This window comes from Montipora foliosa, chromosome 13 (genome assembly GCF_036669935.1).
Source record: "Montipora foliosa isolate CH-2021 chromosome 13, ASM3666993v2, whole genome shotgun sequence".
Classification (NCBI taxonomy): Eukaryota; Metazoa; Cnidaria; class Anthozoa; order Scleractinia; family Acroporidae; genus Montipora; species Montipora foliosa.
The window spans coordinates 33,212,231-33,233,246 of NC_090881.1; the positions used below are offsets into that span (position 1 = coordinate 33,212,231).

General features: G+C 40.4%; 1 protein-coding gene across 1 annotated transcript; it reads left to right on the top strand.

Moving 5' to 3' along the window:
- The first annotated feature begins 748 nt into the window (after positions 1–748).
- LOC137982299 (ATP-dependent RNA helicase DDX51-like) lies at positions 749–18,915 on the top strand. The gene is made up of 11 exons (XM_068829373.1): positions 749–2,103; positions 2,687–2,902; positions 5,825–6,042; positions 6,997–7,159; positions 9,911–10,161; positions 10,679–10,976; positions 12,009–12,214; positions 14,174–14,334; positions 16,600–16,673; positions 17,612–17,699; positions 18,391–18,915. The coding sequence occupies exons 1-6, from the start codon at positions 803–805 to the stop codon at positions 10,948–10,950; spliced, it is 2,421 nt and encodes an 806-aa protein (XP_068685474.1). The 5' UTR covers positions 749–802; the 3' UTR covers positions 10,951–10,976; positions 12,009–12,214; positions 14,174–14,334; positions 16,600–16,673; positions 17,612–17,699; positions 18,391–18,915.
- The last annotated feature ends 2,101 nt before the right edge of the window (positions 18,916–21,016 follow it).

The window sequence follows — 21,016 nt, forward strand, 5'->3', positions numbered from 1 at the left end:
TTCTTTAGAAACTAAAATTTTGTTTACAAATAAAAATAAGCAAATTGATAAGGAATGTGTGTGCATGTGTAATGCATCTGTCATTGTTAAACCCTGGGAGGAGGAGGGAAGGAGGGAGGGGGGGGTCAAAATTCTTGCAATTCCCCTCCCAAGGGAGAGGGATTAAAGTCAAATCCCCTACCACCCTCCCAGTGGCTTCACATTGACAGGTTCATAAGTTACTGGTCAGACTGTGGGGTTGTGGGGCACATTAAAATAAGATAAAGAAAAGGAAAGGAAAGGAACTTTATTTGAGTGTCTAGTCGTTTTAGTGCTGAAGCACTAATTGGGGCCACTGTAAACTGAAGTTAACAATCAACGCAAATCAAGTCAAGTGTTGGTTTTGATGAGAGGAGAAACCGGAGTACCCGGAGAAAACCTCTCGGTGCAGAGTAGAGACATATGACATTCATAAAAAATGCTTGAAAAACGCTTGAAATCGCAAAGGAAATGTTAGATTCTCATCACATTTAACCTTCCTTATCGCTTTTACCACGTCCCTTATGACTCGCAGTCGGTTGCGGGAACAACAAACCTTCACATTCGTATCCCACGTAAACGCTACAAGGCATCTTGTTCCTTTGAAAAATGGGCATCGCGCGCGGACCCGCGCGTGTATCCTTTGATTTGCGCCATCAAAATCTTAGACCAGCTGCAAGCTATTTTAGGGATACATACGTTGTATAAGATACCTTCTAAATATGGAGGACGTAAGGCTATGACTTCGATTTTTACCCGAATTGTTGGAAAAATCGTTTGAACAATGGATCTATTCAGAGTTGAACGATACATGGGAGAGGATGAAAATGAAATTGATCGACAGGATGAAACCTTAAACCTAAAACGGCTGCAACGTAACATTGAGGATCGAAAAAGAAAACACAAACAAAATGGAGATACACACGTGGGTACAGGCTGTAAAAGATTTGCTTCAGATGTTCAAGAAGAGGAAAAAGGTGAGAGTAGGGAAGACGAGGCAACAAATTTAGAAGAATCAAAAAAGAAATTGAAGAAGCAAAAGCGCCAGTTAAAAGAAACTGTTAAAAAAAGCAAAGTTGATGAGGCGAAAGATGATGATCTTCATTCAAGCTCATTGAAGAAGTCTTTGGTCGTGGAAAGCGTAACAGAAAAGAGGAGGAGTAATAAAAGAGATAAAAGATCTGATGAGAAACCAAAGGGACAGTCTTCAGAAAAGGCCTCAACTGACATGGACTGTGAAAGTGAGCAAGAAGAGATTGGAGTTTCTGTGGATTTCGACAGCGAGAAGAGTGTAGTTAATGAGTTAAGACCCTCCAAAAAGAAGAAGAAGGAAAAGAAGATCAAAAAAGGAGGACATAAAATGGAGAGGGAATCAACTGAGGATAGAGACATGGGACTCCCTGTTGATTCAGAAGTTGACGAAGTTAAAGAAAAGAAGAAGGAAAAAAACAAACAGAACGAACTTCAGTCAAATAAGGCAGTTCAGAGTGAGAAAAAGGACATGTATGATGAAAGCCAGAATACGTCAAAGGAAATTCAAGAAAAAGGAACTAAAGAAACTGGATTTACTGTCATTGGAGGACGAAAGAAACACAAGGAAGTGAAAAAAGTGCAGAGAGTTTTACCTGACTGGTTGGCAAAACCTGTCATCATTAACTCAGATTTCAAAAGCTCAGTGCTTCCAGTGGAACAACTAACATGTTTGAACCAGCACATAATTAACAAGCTGCAGAAGCATGACATAAATCACTTATTTCCTGTTCAGAGTGTTGTAATTCCAGCAATACTCTCTCAGAGTGACAATGGCAGTTGCCTTGGAAAGGGTGGTTTTCAACCTAGTGACATTTGTGTGTCTGCTCCAACAGGAAGTGGCAAAACTCTGGCATATGCTATACCTATCATTCAAACTCTGCTTACAAGAGTTGTGTGTCATTTACGGGCATTGATCATTCTTCCCACTAAAGATCTGGCTAATCAAGTCAAACACGTTTTTGACATGTTTACTGAGGGAACAAACTTGAAAGTTGGTCTAGCATCAGGGTCAAATTCTTTTTCCAAAGATCAGCAACAGCTGGTCAGTGAAAGGTAAGTTTGGTTCTTTCCACTTTGCTCTTCGAAGGAATACACCCTATTCAAACTTGAGTGCTGGTTTACAGAGAAGCTACATCATACTGAGCAAAGAATTCTTGTACCACGGCAGAACTTACTGGTACCCCAAAAACAAAGTAAGAATGATATTGTTATAAATTTACAGGGCTGTCAAAAAGATTTGAAGTAGATGTCCCAATTTAGAAAGTGCACGGTGACTGAAATGTGAACGCCAGCTTGCTAGTGGTCACCAACTGCTAAAACACAAGATATGAAAGTTATGAAAAACAAATCATGATAAATTGTTTAATTTTTCAATAAAAATGTTAATGTACAGAGAAGAATTATATTAAAGCACAAAACTGTCTTACAATGAAGAAGAAGCTCGCATTTTATTGGCTAATCGTGTTTGTTACCATGACGACACCTATATTCTCACATGCGAAAGATAAAAATGATATGTTCACTACGTGCGGTGAAGAAATCATCTTTTAGTAAAAGGAAAAATCGTGGTATTTCATCAATATCTACATAATAAATCTTGTTATCTTATTGTGTCTCTTTTCTTGCTTTATCCTAGCTCTTGTGGCAGTAGCAGTCGTGTTGATATCCTAATCTGCACAACAGGCAGACTGGTGGATCACATTGCATGCACTCAGCACTTCACTCTCCAACATGTTCGCTATCTTGTGATTGATGAAGCTGATCGTTTATTGGATCAATCTTACCATGGCTGGCTGAGAAAAGTTCTCAAAGCTGCATACAACAAAGAACTCACAACTGGTGTCAGCAATGGGTGGGTGTTTTTTGCTTTTAATTTTTTAAATCTGGATGATTATCGTAATAAGGGACTAGTTTGCTGGGCTGCATTTTATGGGGTGAATCCCTTCCAGACCATTTAATTACATGTGTTTAGGATCTTAAAGAGGTACTGTGACCAAGAAATTGATTCTTCTTTTTCTTTGGATTTCAAAACTTTACAAACCAAACACTACACTGTAAGTGACCCAAGTTTGAAGTCCTGATTTTAAAAAGACACCCTTTTTTAGTTTAACTCGATTTTTTCTATTTAATCATCCACCATAACAAACGTTAAAAACTTGAGGGTGAGGAACTGGATCAAGGAGAAAATGACATCAAATACTCACTAATTTAAGAATGCAATGCGTGTGTACGCAGCTGAATTTATATGCATCACAGCATTTTTAGGCTTTCAAACTTTTTAAGTTGTGTTTTGCATATATAATAATCTGCATTTACATGCTGAAATTTTAACCTAATGAGCAAATGACATCACTTTTCGCTAGATCCAACCTTTTGAGGTCAAATCGGTCAGTTTTGAACATGAGAAATGGCAGACTGTGAAATCCAAAACTTACACTCAAAGAAAACAACCTTTGGATAAAAATCAAAGCTCAAAATGTTGCCAGTCAGGTGTCAAGCATATAAAAAACTTTCAAAATCTATCTGAAGAAAAAAAGGAATTGATTTTTGGATCATAGTAAAACTTTTAAAAAAAACTTGGCAGAAAGTGTTTCCTTTACTTTAGCAAATGCAACTGATAAAAGCTTCTAGAACAATGGTCTTCTTGCATAAGGAATGTAATTAGACATACCTCTTTCTCAAAACACTTTTAATAATTTCATAATGTACATGTAAACGTGTTGGATGTGTCTTCGTGTAATTCATTTTGAAGCGAGGAACAAACTCTGGGCATTTAGAAGTGACTGGAAAACATGCTAACAGAGGGGCAGGGTATGGTCTCGAGATACTTTGTGTCTACCAATTTACTGGCAATAGGAGTTCATGCAAATGGCTGAAAACAAAACTGGAAATTTGCTGTTATGAAGTCCAGATTTAATGTGACATATTGTGCCAGAAAGCATTTTGTGTTAATTTCACAATTACATGATCAAAATGTAATTGAAAGTTTAAAAACACACTCAGGGCCTCCCTCCACGTACAGGTCGGGTTTACTTATCCGCCCAGCATCGCTATGCCGAGTTCTGCCATCAGGAGGGCCTTTTGAGTCCAGAGGGGGCCTTTGTGCCAGCCGGCGAACAGTCACTTATGCGTTTTGCATCACTGTTGGCCGATAATCTTCACCACTTATCCATCAAGGTATACCTCAGTGCAGTGCGGTCCCTTCACATTGACAATGGTTTACTTGATCCCCTGGTCAACTGTCTACAGCTGCAGCGTTTATTGAGGGGTATAAAGCGTGTACAGGGTTCATCCTCCTCGACTTGCCTCCCGATTACGATTGATATCCTTCAGATCATTCAGCATTCCTTAGACTTGAAGTTCCATGACCATGTCATGCTCTGGGCGGCGTGTTGCCTGGGGTTTTTTGGTTTCTTGCATGCAGGCAAGTTCACCACTAATTCTTCATTTGACCCCAGTATCCATCTAGCGGTTAGTGACGTACAAGCGGATGCGTAGGTGGATCCTACTTGTTTTAGAGTCCACATTAAGTCCTTAAAGACTGACCCCTTTCATGTTGGCTGTGTCATCTACGTAGGCTGTGGTAACAGTATTATTTGCCCAATGGCGGCCCTTGGTAACTTCTTGATTCTGCAGGGCCCGTCTCCAGGGCCGCTGTTTGCTTTGAGGACAGTCGTCCCTTAACTCGGCAGCGGCTGTCATCCATGGTGCAGTCTATTTTACACTTAGCGGGATATCATGGTTCTTACTCGGGTCACAGCTTCCGGATTGGTGTAGCCACTACATCTGTGGCTCGGGGAGTTCCGGATCACCTCATCAAGACTTGGGTTTGGGTCGTTGGTACCAGTCCCCAGACCCTTGAGCGCCCAACCTCCATTTGCAACACAGGCGTTAATCTCTATGAGACAAAGGACAGTAAAACACAAAATTAATTTTAACTCTAACAACAGACATGTATGCAACTTTGGTTAATGTTCAAGCTTCGATCATTGAGTCTCCTGTAGCTCAGCTGGTCATATATGTAGGTTCATATCCTGTTCAGGAGTGCTTGGATGCTCAAGTCATCACCAATAAAAACAGTTTCCTCTCTTAATTTACACAGTTTGTGCCTTTAGTTTTGAATTTACATGTACTCCTTGCTGTTGGGGTCTTTTATCATAGTTTGGAGAAGGAAGGGGGGGGGGGGGTGAATGCTGCAAGACAGTAGCTTCCTAAGGCTACAGTACTTGTAAATCAGATTGTAAATAAAGGTTTGTCATAAATATTACTACAATGCACCTATTTAATTATATGATGATGTTGTGAAGAACTTTTGAAAATCTCTGACTCCTACAGATGAAAACTAAATTCTTTGGCTTATTAAAATATTTTTTCTTTATCTTTGACTTTTATTAATGTGGCTCTTCATTGTTCTCTGTGTCTCTCTAACATTAAAAAAAATATATAATAAGCCATTTGCAAATAAAAAGAATGTGAGATCCAAAGAAAGTGGAGAGGAAAGGAGAAATAAGCTGAAAGGATTGAGACAAGGCTGTTTGCTGGCGTTGTTCCTCTCTCCATCCCACATGTCACATGCCCCTATTGCTTGGCTTCCAGTCTAAACACGGGTATGGTAACAAATCCAATCCCATCAACATGTCCGCCAATATGCCCTCCAACACAATACCAACACTGTTGGTTGACTGTCAGCTAACAGTTTGGCTGACTGTTGGCAGACAAGTTGGTTGGGATTGTATTCATTGCCATTACCCTTAACAATTCCTTTTCAATTCAGGCCTATGTGTTGTAACCCTCAGACAGTCAGGAATCCTCCTGGACAACAGACCTCATCAAGTTTTTCGACAATCCAGCTTCCTTTGCAAAAGCTTTTGTTTTCTGCTACGATGACACACAGCCCGGAAAAGCTTGCTCCTTTACAGCTCTATCAACCAATCCTGTTTACTGTAACAGCAACTGTTAATCAACCTGATAATGTTGGATTGTCATCTGCAGGTATGTTCTATGACATTGAATTTCTGGTTTGTTCAAAAGATTGATCCTGACCAAGCTTATGTGGTTGTGTATACACAAAAATCAGCATTAATAATATTATTAGTAAAGTTTATTGGAAATACATGAGCCACACCCCTACAGTACCCTTGCCCCAAGTTAATTCTCAATAAGCCATTTGCCTACTTGGCAAACATTTTCTCAAGCTGTGCAGTGTTCCTGCCTACTCGAGTGTGATTCTGGAGAACTTGTTAAGGGTGCAAAGCCACTTGTTCAGATTGTTAAATGCTGTGCCTGTGTGAGCATCATGCGTTTCACCCATGCGCAGAAACCTGTTAAAGTATGTTTTTGCGTAGAAGGTCACACGTCTAAAATTGAAAGTCAATGTCATGGTCACTTACATTATATTTTGTACTTGTAAGTATGAAGTGGAAACAGATGCATTGTTAAAGAAAATGCATTGTTTTTAACTTGGATTAATGTAATTCTTCGCAACTTTTGTCCAAAATCAACTTTTGTTCAAAATTATTCCTTAGTGCTACACCTCTGTATGATATTGATGAAAAGCCCAATCACATTGCTTTGAGGTGCACATACAGGACCAGAAAACCTAGGAAACTGCTTGCTCTGTATCCTGTAGTTCAATTTCTTTCTGCTCAAGTTTTTTATTAACCCAAATCTGATTAAAACCTACATCAACATGTCACTATGGTAGCTAATATCACCTTCCAGCAATAACCCTAACTTAGAGGCTGCTTACTTGTAAAATCTAATACTGGAGTAAATTTCACTCTGGAACAAGTTCATCACAACTGGATGGAAATTCTTTTAAATGTCACGAAAACTTAAACTGGCATCATGTGAACAAATACAAAGTGCTAAAATAGAACTTGAATGAACTAGTTCTTTGATCATGTAATTGTTAACCATCCCTTTCCTTAAATGATCTTCTTTCAGATGATTTGAAATCTGTGGCCCGATACACCATTCCAGAGGGTTTGTCAGAATACATGACAACTTGCAACAATGGTGAGAAACCATTGATAGTGCTGTATTTTTTAAGACAGCTCAAGTTTCAGGGAGTCTTGTGCTTTGCATCTTCCTTGGAAGCCACTCACAGGTAACTTGTCAACAGTGATTTATGTAGTATGTTTTGCTATCAAGGTACTTAGAATGAGTGGTCAAGTGAAGACTTGATTTAAACTATAAAAGGGAAAAATGTGGTTGGTGGAGCCAAAATGATCTAGTGATTCGCATATTAAGTGTCTCTTCGCTTAGTTTTCTTTTGCTGATGACAATGGGGGGGGGGGGGGTACTGCCATATATGGGCTATATAGGTATGTGCCGCTGTGAAGGGTATGGTTTTCAAGCAGTTTACTCTAGCGTAGGGTATATAAATCAGAGCATTTGAGTCTAGAATAGGGTATCATTTTTCACGAAACTGACCAGTTGGTTGAAGATTTTATCTAGACTAAGGAAACCAGGAATTACTTCTCAAAAATATAAAAAAATGAAATCGGCAAGTGTAAATTTTCACGACTCAGCCTCAACAGCGTTGATAGATGACCATCATAAAACGCTACTGGATATTATTAACTGTCAAAAATCGGGATTCAGACGGAAATCGGTGGTATTAATACTGATTAAAATTAAACAATTTATTGTCTTGGTAATGCGTACGTACGTGCTTGGCATGGCTGGACAAATATAAATAAATTGTTTTTTTAAGAAAGAAGTGATTGTGGTATAAGGTTTTGTTTTGGCTTTGCTTTAGAATGTACTAGTGACCTCAGTTTCTGGAAAACAGCTACTCTAGGATACCGTGTAGGAGTGATTTGGGGAGTTTACTCTAGTATAGGGTAGCAAAGTCTAGCTGAAACTAGATCTGGTATAGGCTAAGGGTTCCAGGGTCCCAGCAGCACATCCCCACCCAGAAATTCCTAAAGTAACCCCCCCCCCCCCCCCCGGGGTGTGTTCGCTAGACTTTTGCAGATTCCTGAAATCTAAATGAAGAGAGGGGCATAATGGTTAAATTATTGTCTCTACTGATCTCATCTACTGAGCCCAGTAGGGAGTGGAAATTAAACATCCCTTGGCGCGGGAATGTCTTTTAATCTAAAACAAACTCAAACAAAAGATCTGTAAATCCTCTGTACCCGTGGATATCAGTTGTGTCGTGTTCGGCTCCAGAAAAATTACGAACGTATTTTACTTTCAAAATAGCGTCTGTATAGCCAGCCCAAAGAAGCGCAATTTGAAATCTACTTAAGAACGTGAGCGTCATTTGGTAAAGAAAAACAAATGGTATGTCCTTATCCAAAAAAGAACTGAATTTCACTGTTGACAAAATTAAGTCGAAGACCCACCCTCAGTGCGGATTTGATTTGTACACGTAGACACGTGACCAGCCGCAACCAGGTTACTAGGGAGCTTAAGCAAGCGCGTTTTTGTGACGCGGACGGCAACCGGAAGTGAGCTGTTTTCCCGTTTAACTTGTCTTTACATAACCACATTTACATTACTAAGTATCTTTTCTCCGTTAGAGATGATTAGTATAAAAATCTGAGACACACCACTGTCCTGGCTCACGAAATGTTCTTTTCCGGTTGCCGTCCGCGTCTCAAAAACGCGCATGCTTAAGCTCCCTATACAAAAATTTGGTTTTATCAACGGAGTTGATAATGTAAATTGGCCACCGTACAGAGATTCTAAAAGCTGACGTTTCGAGCGTTAGCCCTTCGTCAGAGCGAATCGAGGGATTATGGGTTACGTGTAGTTTTTATAGTAGAGTAGGAGCTACGCTATTGGTGGTAACATGGCAACGTGAAAAATAGGAATATATTAGTTAAATGAAAAGCGTTCGTTAATACCGTGAGGATTAAGGGTGCCGATTTGAAAGATGAATTTTTGTTCCAGATTCTTGCGGCTTTCCGTCGTACCTAGATGTAGGGAAAGGCCGCAGATAGCCATATGTTTTTTGGAGTGGTTAGGCAGATTAAAATGGCGAGCGACTGGCTTAGATGCATCCTTGTCATTCTTCTCAACATCGCGAAGGTGTTCGCGGAATCGGTCACCTAGTCGTCTACCTGTCTCACCAATGTATAATTTATTGCGTAACGTGCAAGTTATGCAATAAATATACATTGGTGAGACAGGTAGACGACTAGGTGACCGATTCCGCGAACACCTTCGCGATGTTGAAAAGAATGACAAGGATGCATCTAAGCCAGTCGCTCGCCATTTTAATCTGCCTAACCACTCCAAAAAACATATGGCTATCTGCCGCCTTTCCCTACATCTAGGTACGACGGAAAGCCGCAAGAATCTGGAACAAAAATTCATCTTTCAAATCGGCACCCTTAATCCTCACGGTATTAACGAACGCTTTTCATTTAACTAATATATTCCTATTTTTCACGTTGCCATGTTACCACCAATAGCGTAGCCCCTACTCTACTATAAAAACTACACGTAACCCATAATCCCTCGATTCGCTCTGACGAAGGGCTAACGCTCGAAACGTCAGCTTTTCGAATCTCTGTACGGTGGCCAATTTACATTATCAATTCCGTTGATAAAACCAAATTTTTGTATATTACTTCCCCACCGACGCAGCACCACAGTTTCTTTAGAAACTACCCCTTCATTCTTAAGCTCCCTACTTTCTCGAGGGAGGAAGAGAGGGAACGAGGTTAGCCAACGCTCGTGGAATTAAACAACCGAGGAGAGGGTTCTGCCTTTTTTTGGACATCTGCAAACGGAGTACTTTTACCTGGTCTTGCTGAGCTGCTCCTTTGAAAAGAAAGGTTAATTAGCAGGGCCTTTTTGTTTAACTTTATTTTCAGAATCTTTTTTTTTTCTCTGTGCTTAGGTTGTACCTTCTTTTGAAACTTTATGGTGGCATTGAAGTCGCAGAGTATTCTTCAAGTTTGACCCTTCAACAGCGGAAGAGGATCCTCAGAGACTTCAAACAAAGCAAATTACAGCTTCTTGTCTGTTCAGATGCCATGGCACGCGGGATGGATATACAGACTGCCGCATATGTGATTAGCTATGATGTTCCTAAGTTTGTCAGAAACTACATTCATCGCGTAGGAAGAACGGCAAGAGCTGGGAACCAAGGTAACTAAGCTCGTTTCCAAGGTCCCCCAGTAAAAAGAGAGATCCTGGTAACGAGGTCATAGAAAAAGTTCAAGCTGCTAGAAGGTGGTTTTTTTTTTTTGGGGGGGGGGGGGAGGGAAGAGTCGAGGAGCCCGTACTCGGATCTGTCGCTCCCTCAACGGGTTGTCTATAGATCTCCGGTTTCTTTCCCTTCCGGCCTTATTGTCAAGAGCTGGAAAGTCGAATGTAAACTTTAAAGGTCGGTTATATTCCTGGCGGGCCCTCCGAAGGTGTCGTTAAAACTAATGGCCTACCTAAAATCCCGGCGGTCTCGTCTTCTGCTCCTTCTCTGTAATGGTCAATAATGAACATTAAAGAACTCAAACGCTTCTCGGATAAAACTCGGTGACGTTGCCTCCGTTTTTTTTGTAATCATGTGATGTCCTTTGAATGCAAGGAGACAGTTTTCTTTGTAAGTACGCGATGAATTGACACCCAGGTTGACGTACATTTTAACAAGTTTTATTGTTGTCTGTAGGAACTGCAATAACCCTTCTACACAGAGAGGAAGTGTACCATTTCAAAGAAATGATCCAGAAGACGGGCCGCAAGAAAATCCCCAATTTTAACATAAAGCAAGACAAATTAAAGTCGATGGTTGGGAAATATCAGGAGGCGCTAACGCAACTACAAGATGCTGTCAAGATTGAAAACCAAAAGAAACCAACGCAAAAGGGAAAGCGACAAGTTGTGAAATTACTTCAAGAACAGTTGATGAAAAATATGCTTCAGGGAAACTCTGACGAGTAGAGTTGATCAACAGTTCAATTTAAATTGTAAATGGGAAATTATGCAAATAGCTATAAATTGTCAATTGTTTTAGCCGGCAAAAAATATTTGCTGCCTTTTTTACCAGTCGTTTTCATGTCATAATTGTTATCCTTATAAGCTTGTAATAAATTCCACCCCACCCCCCCCCCCCCGGCCCGGAGGCGTGGGTCAAAGCAAAGAGCAATTAATTGTCGATTTTAGAGTACAGGCCCTAGCAAACGGACACAATATTTGCTTCAACAACCGTTCGATTTTGTTGAACGATGTTTACCGCTGACGCGGCAAACGGTTGCAACACATCCTCAACATTTGATTCAACAAAGCTTTGCGAGTGACCTGGTATATTTAGTCCCAGGCTCCAGGGTTTTCGCGCGCACTCGAAAAAGCAAGAAAATCGTCTTGTATTTCAAAGCACTCTTGTATTGTTGGACTGCACCCGCGGTTGTTACTATGGATACGTCATTGAGAGACCGATTAGTGCGCACGCGCATACACAACAATGTTGAATTACGAGGAACATACGAGCGCTTAACCTAGGGGGGTTAGAAGTAGTTCCACAACATGGTATGGTTCACGTCAAACCATTAAAAGGCTTCTCGGAAGAAGGCGTCCTAATAACGTAAGAGGCATGTCCCTAGCCGAAATCGTGTTTTTTCCCGTTCCCCTCTTACCAGACAAAATTCAAAGATGCACCCCATCCCGGAAGAGAAAAATTCACAACCTCCTCCCTAACGACGGCAGCAAATTAATCAAACGCTCCTCCCACTGCGAAAAGGAGCGAACAGAGTCAGTCATCCCGTCCTAGGGAGGAGAGGGCTGGGTGTGACAGTTGTGGTACGACATCCAAGTGGTTCTTTTAAATGGGAGTTCTCGGGATAAACCTTTCTCGCACCTGAGAATAAACATTCAGGTTGTTTGCCACACAGGGGGATTGGCAGAAGTACAAAACTGGAAAGGGGTGGGTCAGGCACGTATTTGTTCACTCGTGTGTGGAATAATCAACTACACAAAGAGACGGCATAATGTTTTTCTTCCAGCAAATAAAAAAAAAGGACTACTTTAACTCGGTGACGCTGCAGAGGAAAGGGATGAGGTTCAGAGAAAGCGATACGAAACGCGCCTTTGTTTTGTCGGCCAGAGGCATTCAAAAAAGGCTGCAATACTCGTGTCTGGTGCACACAAGTTTCACGTACGTTGACATTTGACGAATGGCCTGAGTGCAAGTATCAGCACAGCTATTGAGGTAACTAAATACGAGCCCTTGAAATGATCTCTGAAAATTAGCGCAGATTCTTTGCTCTTGAGAGATCTTGATCTTGATCTTATTTATCAGATATTAGATTATTTTTAATGTGACAATACCCTATACATATATTGGCCCGTTGCTTTAAATAGTAAGCTTCATTAATAATTCATGACACTGACAGCCAATAGGTGCGCAGTATTCAGATTACACACGGACGTTCATTTTATAAACAAATGTCGCCTTACTGAGTATTGGGATATGAATAGAGTTGACTGGTTTATCAGTTTCAGTTCATGGACTCATCTATTTTGATGTATTTCTGTAAAGAAACTTCTATAGAAAGTATCAATATGTGAGGCTTCTGCAATGTGGCCAAACATGGAAGTTTGGAGTAAAGTGGTGATGACGTCACAAAAACTAAAATTGTTGAAAATCTGGATTTTTTTTTTAATTGTATGAGAGATAAATCAGCGTCTTGGTGCCAATTAACTCCATACACGAGGTGCACGATCGTCATTTGCGCATATGACGCATCAAAACCGAGATGCGCATGGTAGTATGACGTAATTCAAGATGGCGTTGAAGAAGGAGACGAACGAAAAACTAAAACTTGCTAAGGCTCACTCTATGCTCAGGATATCCAATATTAGAAATTGCGTTCTCCTATAGTCGAACGCAATAATTGAAAAATATGTTACAGGTTAACCCTGATGAATGAAAGGAGGGGAACTAGTTTTCGATGTTGACTCGGGGGCACTCGGAATACGAAGGGTTTTTTACGAGTATCCCCGAATCAGCATCGAAAAATGAATCTCTTCATAATGAAATTTAGATGAGATAACGAGGATAGGGGAAGATGAGGGAGCGAGGATAGGGGAAGATGAGGGAGATTCAGATTCTATTCATCTCATCTATTGACGTATCTATATCACAATAACCGTCTTGTTTTTAGAAGATCCGGTTATTACGTTCTTGAATCTACATATTTGGAGATGTCTCACATCTACGAATTCATGAAATGATCGAAAGGTGTAATGCACCTGTGGAAGGACAGGATACAAGTTGCTTCACAACTGACTAAAGGACAACTGAAAAGTCATGACTCCCACAGGGGTATTACACCTTTCCATCATTTCATGTATTTGTAAAATTGAGGCGTATGACTTTGTAGAGCCCGCAGACCAGTAGGATGCATTGTCAATAGACCATTTTCGAATTCTCACGGCTGGACTGGATCTAGCATGAAATGGAGGCTAATGCGGGCAAATAGCCCCCATTTCATTAGCCCCCATTTCATGCTAGATCCAGTCCAGCCGTATGAATTCGAAAATGGTGGCCACTTCGGAAAATATCATAATACTCTTTGTTTGTTCCCCCCCAAAATTTTGCATGAGCATTGTTTTCAGTTTCTCTTGGGACTTTACAATGGGCCCAAGAGAAATCAAAGACAATGCTTATGCAAAATTGCGGGGGGTGGGGGAGAAACAAAGAGTATTATGTATTTTCTGGAGTGGTCTATTCTGGACGTAGATAAGCGACGTACCTCCCTATGTGTTATATTAGCTCAATGTTTACAGCGTCCGGCAGGTGTTACGGAGTTCGTAGGTTCGATTCCTGCACAGGACTCTGCTTTTTCAGTTGTCCTTTTGCACGTTGCGAGGCAACTTGTATCCTATCTAAGAATTCGCATAAAGAATCAATCTAACAATAGATAGCCATAATCGTATTCTCAGTATTGGACTGGAACTAGCTTCCAATGGAGGCTAATACGGTTCAAGTTAAAATACTTTTTAATATATTCCCCCGCATTAGCAAGCTAGTTCCAATCCAATACTGAGAATACGAATATGGTCCATTTGCAGATGAAATTACGAAGCACTTTTTTCCTCAGTTATTTTAAGACCCTCGGTCAATCTTTATCTTTTTCCTTCTTTGTACTTTATTTCGCATCTGTAGAGTGAGAAGAGCCTGGATATGGAGCATCAGTGATTTTAGTCCGAGATTTGGATTGGGCGACTAGTGGATTTGTTATGGCATCGTTCGCATCCCTCATCCTCAACTGGAAAAATTTGCTCTCCAAACTGATGGGCTTTCTACTGGTTGGCTGTTTAGAAGATGTAAGTTTTGTTTCTGTTTCAAGAGTACGTAACTAATCAAATTAGCTGACGCACTTGTGTTTAACTAGCTCAGATACCGGAGGGGATGTTGGAGTTTCGAATTGTCGGCGTATTAACACAACGCATTAAATTCGTAAGCTACACAAAAATTCGAGGGTTAATAAAGTTAATGTATCTAGGACGCCGATTAATAGATTTGGTGAACAAAGATGGCGCCAAACCTTACTGCGCACGCGTTAAGCTAAAATACCGCTTACCGATACTGGTGGCGATCATCCCGCAAGTGCGCGACAACAATATTCGAGCAATATAATAACCGAATCGATCATAGATTAAGACGGGTTATAAGGCGGTAATGCCTGTAGCCTGTGGAGGGGTAGGGTTAAAAGGCGGTAATGCCTGTAGGGGTGTTGGGTTAAAAGGCGGTAAGGTGGTAATACCTGTAGCCTGTGGAGGGGTAGGGTTAAAAGGCGGTAATGCCTGTGGGGGGTGTAGGGTGAAAAGGCGGTAAGGTGGTAATACCTGTAGCCTGTCAAGAGGTAGGCTTAATAGGTGGTAATAGCTGTGAGGGTGGGGGATGCCGATTGTCTGTAATGGGTTTATTGGGTTGTAAGACGCAAAGGTAGTGAGAAAGATGATGAAGTTCTTTTTCTCAATCTGTCGTTTTTGTGGAATAAATAGAACTTCGCATAGAGAAAATCCCGGGAGAGAGAAAGATAAATGAAAGAGAAGTATAGCCACTTCGAATTAAACAACGTTATCCAGGAAAATAAATTTCCCAAGCCCGTTTTGGACAAAGTTTCATCTCAATATTGATGGAGTTACAGGGGCACCAAACGAGACTATATAGTTCAAGACCACTTAAACATACAGTTGTTAAACGTATTTTAGTATTTAAACGGTAGATATAGGCATATTTTTATCCCCTAAAAATTTTCATCTGTTTAGATTTCCTAGCTGAAAGTCTAGTGATCCGAAAATTACAGGGATCAAAACTTACCTTTTCGGAAATTTCAGGCAGAAAAAAGACTCCCGAAAATTCTAGATGACCTTTTTAGGGTAAAAATCCGTTAAAAATGGGCAATTATACCATTTTTCAGATGTTCGAAAATTAGGGTTAATGTATCTAATACACCGATTAATAGATTTGGTGAGCAAAGATAGCGCCAAACCTTACTGCGCACGCGTTAAGCTAAAATACCGCTTACCGGTACTGGTGGCGATCATCCCACAAGTGCGCGACAACAATATTCGAGCAATATAATAACCGAATCGATCATAGATTAAGACAGGTTATAAGGCGGTAATGCCTGTAGCCTGTGGAGGGGTAGGGTTAAAAGGCGGTAAGGTGGTAATACCTGTAGCCTGTGGAGGGGTAGGGTTAAAAGGCGGTAATGCCTGTGGGGGGTGTAAGGTGAAAAGGCGGTAAGGTGGTAATACCTGTAGCCTGTCAAGGGGTAGGGTTAATAGGTGGTAATGCCCGTGAGGGTGGGGGATGCTGATTGTCTATAATGGGTTTATTGGGTTGTAAGACGCAAAGGTAGTGAGAAAGATGATGAAGTTCTTTTTCTCAATCTGTCGTTTTTGTGGAATAAATAGAACTTCGCATAGAGAAAATCCCGGGGAGAGAGAAAGATAAATGAAAGAGAAGTATAGCCACTTCGAATTAAACAACGTTATCCAGGAAAATAAATTTCCCAAGCCCGTTTTGGACAAAGTTTCATCTCAATATTGAGGGAGTTAGCGCTGCATTTTTAAATTGCGGCGTTCTTACGCTAACAAAGCTTTATCGGTTGAATATTTCCTGGCCGCCATTCGAACAAACTTAAATCTGACCAAGAAGATTTCATTTTGTTTACCCTAAAAAAATGTCTTTCCATAAACCTATGCATTTTTAATAACAAATGAACGTGAAAATGTAATCGCGCTTTGCAAAGCGACGTTGAATAAATTTAGCACATACGAGAGGAAATTTGAATGTTCCTTCTATTAAAGTGCCTAGTTAAAAAATGTTTTCCCGGATAAAAATCCCGAGGACTCGTTGGTTAAAAGTCGCAGTGTATGTATTTAAAAAAAATAGATGATAAATTTTGGGTAGACTTTCATATACCGGACCAAAGTGGCGGAAGACAAAAGAACCATTGTTATTCTGATCAGGCCTCGTTGATTAGGTATTGTTATTTTTGCTTTGTTCTTTTGTTTTATGGACGTTAATTATTCTGGGTCCGGTATATGGCATATTGACAACGCCAAATTTATTTTCAGAAACATTGCAGATGGCGTTTATTGGACTGAAGCTGGACTAGTCTGAAATAATCATGGATCCTTCTTTTTTCCTGGTAAGGAATGTAGCTTACAACGAGCAACGTTTTAACGTAGACAGTTGTTAAATTTGCGTTCGTATCAAATTTTAGCAACGCTTAATCATGAGTCGTTTGTCACAGCATATTCTACCGTCATCTCGGCCGTGACGTTATTCTTGTTATTGTTTTTTTGGCCCGGCACTATTGTTGTGTCCTTTGTGACTTAGAACAGTTTTCTTTAAAAAAAAAGCATCAAATTTTAATATTCTTTTGTCTTCAGTAATGCTAATAAGAACTTTTAGCCTTTCCAATATGGCCGCCGTGACGTCATAAGAATGAAACAAAAACAATCAACAATACCAAACCAAAAGTCACAACTGTCAAACAATAGTTGCCATATTGTATCCGCCAGGTAGCTCTATTGTGTCTTTCTATTGAACTAAGACGATTTTGGCATTGTGTTTTGCTCTAGGCTCTGTTGTTGAATCCTTTGTGATACTAATTCTCTTTTTCATAATGGCGTCCAGTTTAAATATTCTTTTGTCCTAATGCTTATCAGTCCTTGCCAATATGGCCGTCATTCCTTTGTTCCGAGTCTCCAGGGTTGTCACCATGACGTCATATTTTGTCCCTGGTGACTTAAAAAAAAAGAAGGAACTATACGTATGCAAATTTCAACGACATACAAACAATGGCTGGTCTATTGTTATTTTCTATTGAACTAGGCCGTTTTCTCTATTGTTATCACGCTGGTTTTTATTGTGTTCTTCGCGATTTTGTTGCGCTATCCTATTGTCATCTTTTTTTATCGCCCTCTAGTTTATTCAGATTTGACTTCAAAACAGAAATAATTCTGTAAACATTGTAAGTCTTAGAAATATTGTATTTAAAAATACTATTGAAAATCGTTGCTTGCTACGATCTTGGAAGTTGATGAGCTCATTGATATCAACAATTTCATCTTGTTTTAACAGTTGCCGTTCGCCCTCTGACATACACGGAAACGATGCAGGATGAAGATTGGACGGAGAAACCGTGTGCAGCGCCGATGGATTATAGGAGGTAAGAGGCAAACGCTTTTATTTAAGAATTTTATGGGGATGTGTGCGTTGGTTCAGCCATTTGTTTAGTAAAATTAGCAACATTGGGTAGGAAGCAAATTCAGCCAATCAGATTGCATGATTTGGGTCACGTGACCGAAACTGACCAATCAGAGAGCTGCAATGTTTATTTACAACCACAAATCAGTAAAAAATAGGCCTAAAAAATTCAAGCGCTCTGATTGGCCAATTTTGATCACGTGACCTTGAATTTCAAGAATACTGCAACCTGATTGGTTGATTTTGCTTCCCCCTATTAAAAAAAAAAATAAAAACGAGAAAAAACGAAAAATAATATTTTTCCCTCTTCTCCTCGCCCCTTCCCTTCTCTTCCCTTCCCTCCCCTCCCCTTTCCTTTCCTTCCCTTCCCTTCCCTTCCCTCCCCTTCCTTCATTTTCCCCCTTATCATGTTTCCCCCCCTTCGCCTGCCTTACTTTTATCACCACTCACCTTTTTCGTAGTACGGGTTGTCTACCTATCCGTCTATCATTTACCTATCTACCGAGTTTCACTTACCAGATTTGAAGACTCCAACTTACCTCAGCGCGGATTCGAACCTGCGACCTCTCGCACTGCAGTCTAGTACACTACCAACTGTGCCAACTAGACAACTCTGAAAGTACTAATAAAAATTATTCTATTTGTTTTTTAAGGGCTTTCTTTTCTCCTCCTGCGCTTCGAATACAAGCTCGAAAACGTGGAAAAAGCTGCGTTTGGGAAGAAGGATTTACTTCAATTGTTACTTTTTCACGGTTTCAGTACACGGTAAAGCAACACAGAGTCAAATGGAAAATTGCTTTCTGAGGAGTTGTGTGCAGCCTCGTCATGATGGGGAGGACTTAGCCTCGCTATGAAGACGAGGCTTTGAGCCTCGTTACCTAAACGAGGCATTTTCTTAGGCAACGTACTGAAATAATAATGCTTCTAAGGACCTTTTCATAAACAAGTCTTATGTATTTTAACATCTTTTATTTCTCTGCCGAATGTCTCTCTAGATTTAAAAAAAAGCTTTAGTTGGCATCAAGACTGATATTCAGTGCCGAAACTGAAAGAGCTTATTAAGAGTCAGTATTGTGGACATTTCGACAAACACAAAATATGTATTATTATTCTTTTATTTGATCATGTAACAGTGTTTATCAACAGACAACGGGACTGAGTAAATTTTGTAGAAACTATTCTGTTTCCATCCTTGCAGTGAATATTAAAAACAAAGTTACTTTGCGATAAAAACGGACGTCTGTTCTCATTCACTAGTGAAGTCGTTAGTTATGAGACAATTCATAGAAGCGCGTTGTTTGGTTCAGGAAACTCTCGCTTTGACGTGACGTCATGGCAGTCATGCCGGTGCCCTTAACTGATCCTCCTGGAATGTTTGTGATCCTTTCCAAAACGGTAGGCTCCTATTAGACCCTCCAAGGTCACGCTTACTTTGTCACGCATCCGATAGAAACGGCTGTTTCTGCTCAACGAGCGCGTGCCTAGACTGAAGTAGAAGGGACTGCTCACAGTCTGCCAAAACGGGCAACCTTTGAGAAAAAAGCAGAGCAAGCACTGTCATCAAGCTGCCAAACTTACTGAAGAAAGCAATAATAATAATAATAATAATAATAATAATAATATTAATAATAATAATAATGAATAGATTTAAATAGTGCCATATCCACTAACTGCACTATGGCGCTTTACAATACTACCTTTCAAAAATAAACAGAGATTACATGAATTTACGGAATAATCTCAAAAAAGCTTTTTTAAAAAGATAAGTCTTTAGACTTTTCTTGAAAGTAGCTAATAAAATGCCAGGCTGTCTCATATAAATGGATAGAGCATTCCACAGCCGTGTTGCTTGGCAACGGGCGAAAGGACAGCTGAAGATGATCAGAGTCCTACCGAACGACTTCCAAAGCACCGGTCACATGCTCAATCCATTGAATGGATTGACCTACAAGGAATCCTGGGAAGGGTACTCCTGCGGGCTCCATGATGTTTGCCTTTCGCCCGTTGCCAAGCAACTAGATCATCATAGTTCTCACGTGCGAGCGTCAATTTAGGGACAAAACCAATGGTTATGATTGAGCCCGTTGTACCATGAAAAACCAAGATGGCGGCGAGATCTGGCATATTAGGCTTGGGTTCGAGACTACATCTTGGCAACATGCAGCGCATTACTCGTATGGGATATGATGTCATTTTTTCCGCCGTAATAAAGCGAGACCTCATAAGAGCAACAATGCCCCACCTTCAACAATCTTCCTCTAAGAATGTACTGAAAGCTCATACTCATACCCCTCCCACCATGCATAAACAGCCTCCTCCCCCCCCCCCCCCCCCCCCCCCCCCCCCCTGGTCCTAACAAATTGATTTTTCTACTCTCACCTTTCACTGCATTTATCAGGTTCTCTGTTTCTGGTTGGATCAGTTTTTCTAAGGATTTCCCAAAATTGTAGCGAGAACCTCTTTAACGCCAAGTACACCTAAGGCCTTAATCATAGCGAAACCTGGCAAAGCCCACTTAGGACACAACTATTAAGGGAAAGCCTTAAGCCCACCCGCCAGACCTCAATAAACTTAAATCACCCCAGCGATTGAATTTTCTATTACTTCTGATGTCACATGACGTAATTACGCCATTATTCCTTAGTGACGGCCATGTTGGAGTTCATCCAGGTTTATCTACAAAAACTGCAAAAACAACTGTTAGTTAAGAAGGAGCGAGAACTGTTATAGCAGAAACAAAAGAAAATGGCCACCGGGTCAAAATATGTTACCAAAAGAAGATTGTATAAGTTTCGAGAATACCAAATCGAAGGCTCCAGAATTAAAGGCTCTAGAGTGGTTTTCGTCATTCTTGTTAGGGCGTAGCCAACGTATTTTGTTCGATGGGGTTAAATCAGCTTCGACTTGCCCTTCACTGTTCCAGAAGGTAGCTGTCTGGGTCCGCTTGTTTTAGTAGTTTACGCCTCAAAGCTGTTCGAGATAATACAAGTGCATCTACCCGACGCTCATTGCTTCGCTGATGACACTCAATTCTACTTGTCTTTTAAGCCCATGTTCTGTGGCATTTTTTAATAACGACGTAATTGTAATAAGTTACGCATTTTGAAAATAAGGATTGCGGCATTTTGTAATAATGTGCGCATTGTGCAAAAAAGTGTGCAGCATTTTGTAATAAGAGCTGCGGCATTCTGTAATATTTGTAAGGGTACGCAAATTGTAATAATGTCTGACACAAATTGTAATGAGTTCTTTCAAATGATGTTAATGTGGTAACCAGAC

Bases quoted from the DNA above. Each gene is read 5' to 3' on its own strand.
- LOC137982299 (XM_068829373.1), top strand. From the start codon at position 803: ATGGATCTATTCAGAGTTGAACGATACATGGGAGAGGATGAAAATGAA. The intron at 2,903-5,824 runs GTGGGTGTTTTT...TTTTCAATTCAG, and splicing joins ACAACTGGTGTCAGCAATGG to GCCTATGTGTTGTAACCCTC. The intron at 7,160-9,910 runs GTAACTTGTCAA...CTCTGTGCTTAG, and splicing joins TCCTTGGAAGCCACTCACAG to GTTGTACCTTCTTTTGAAAC.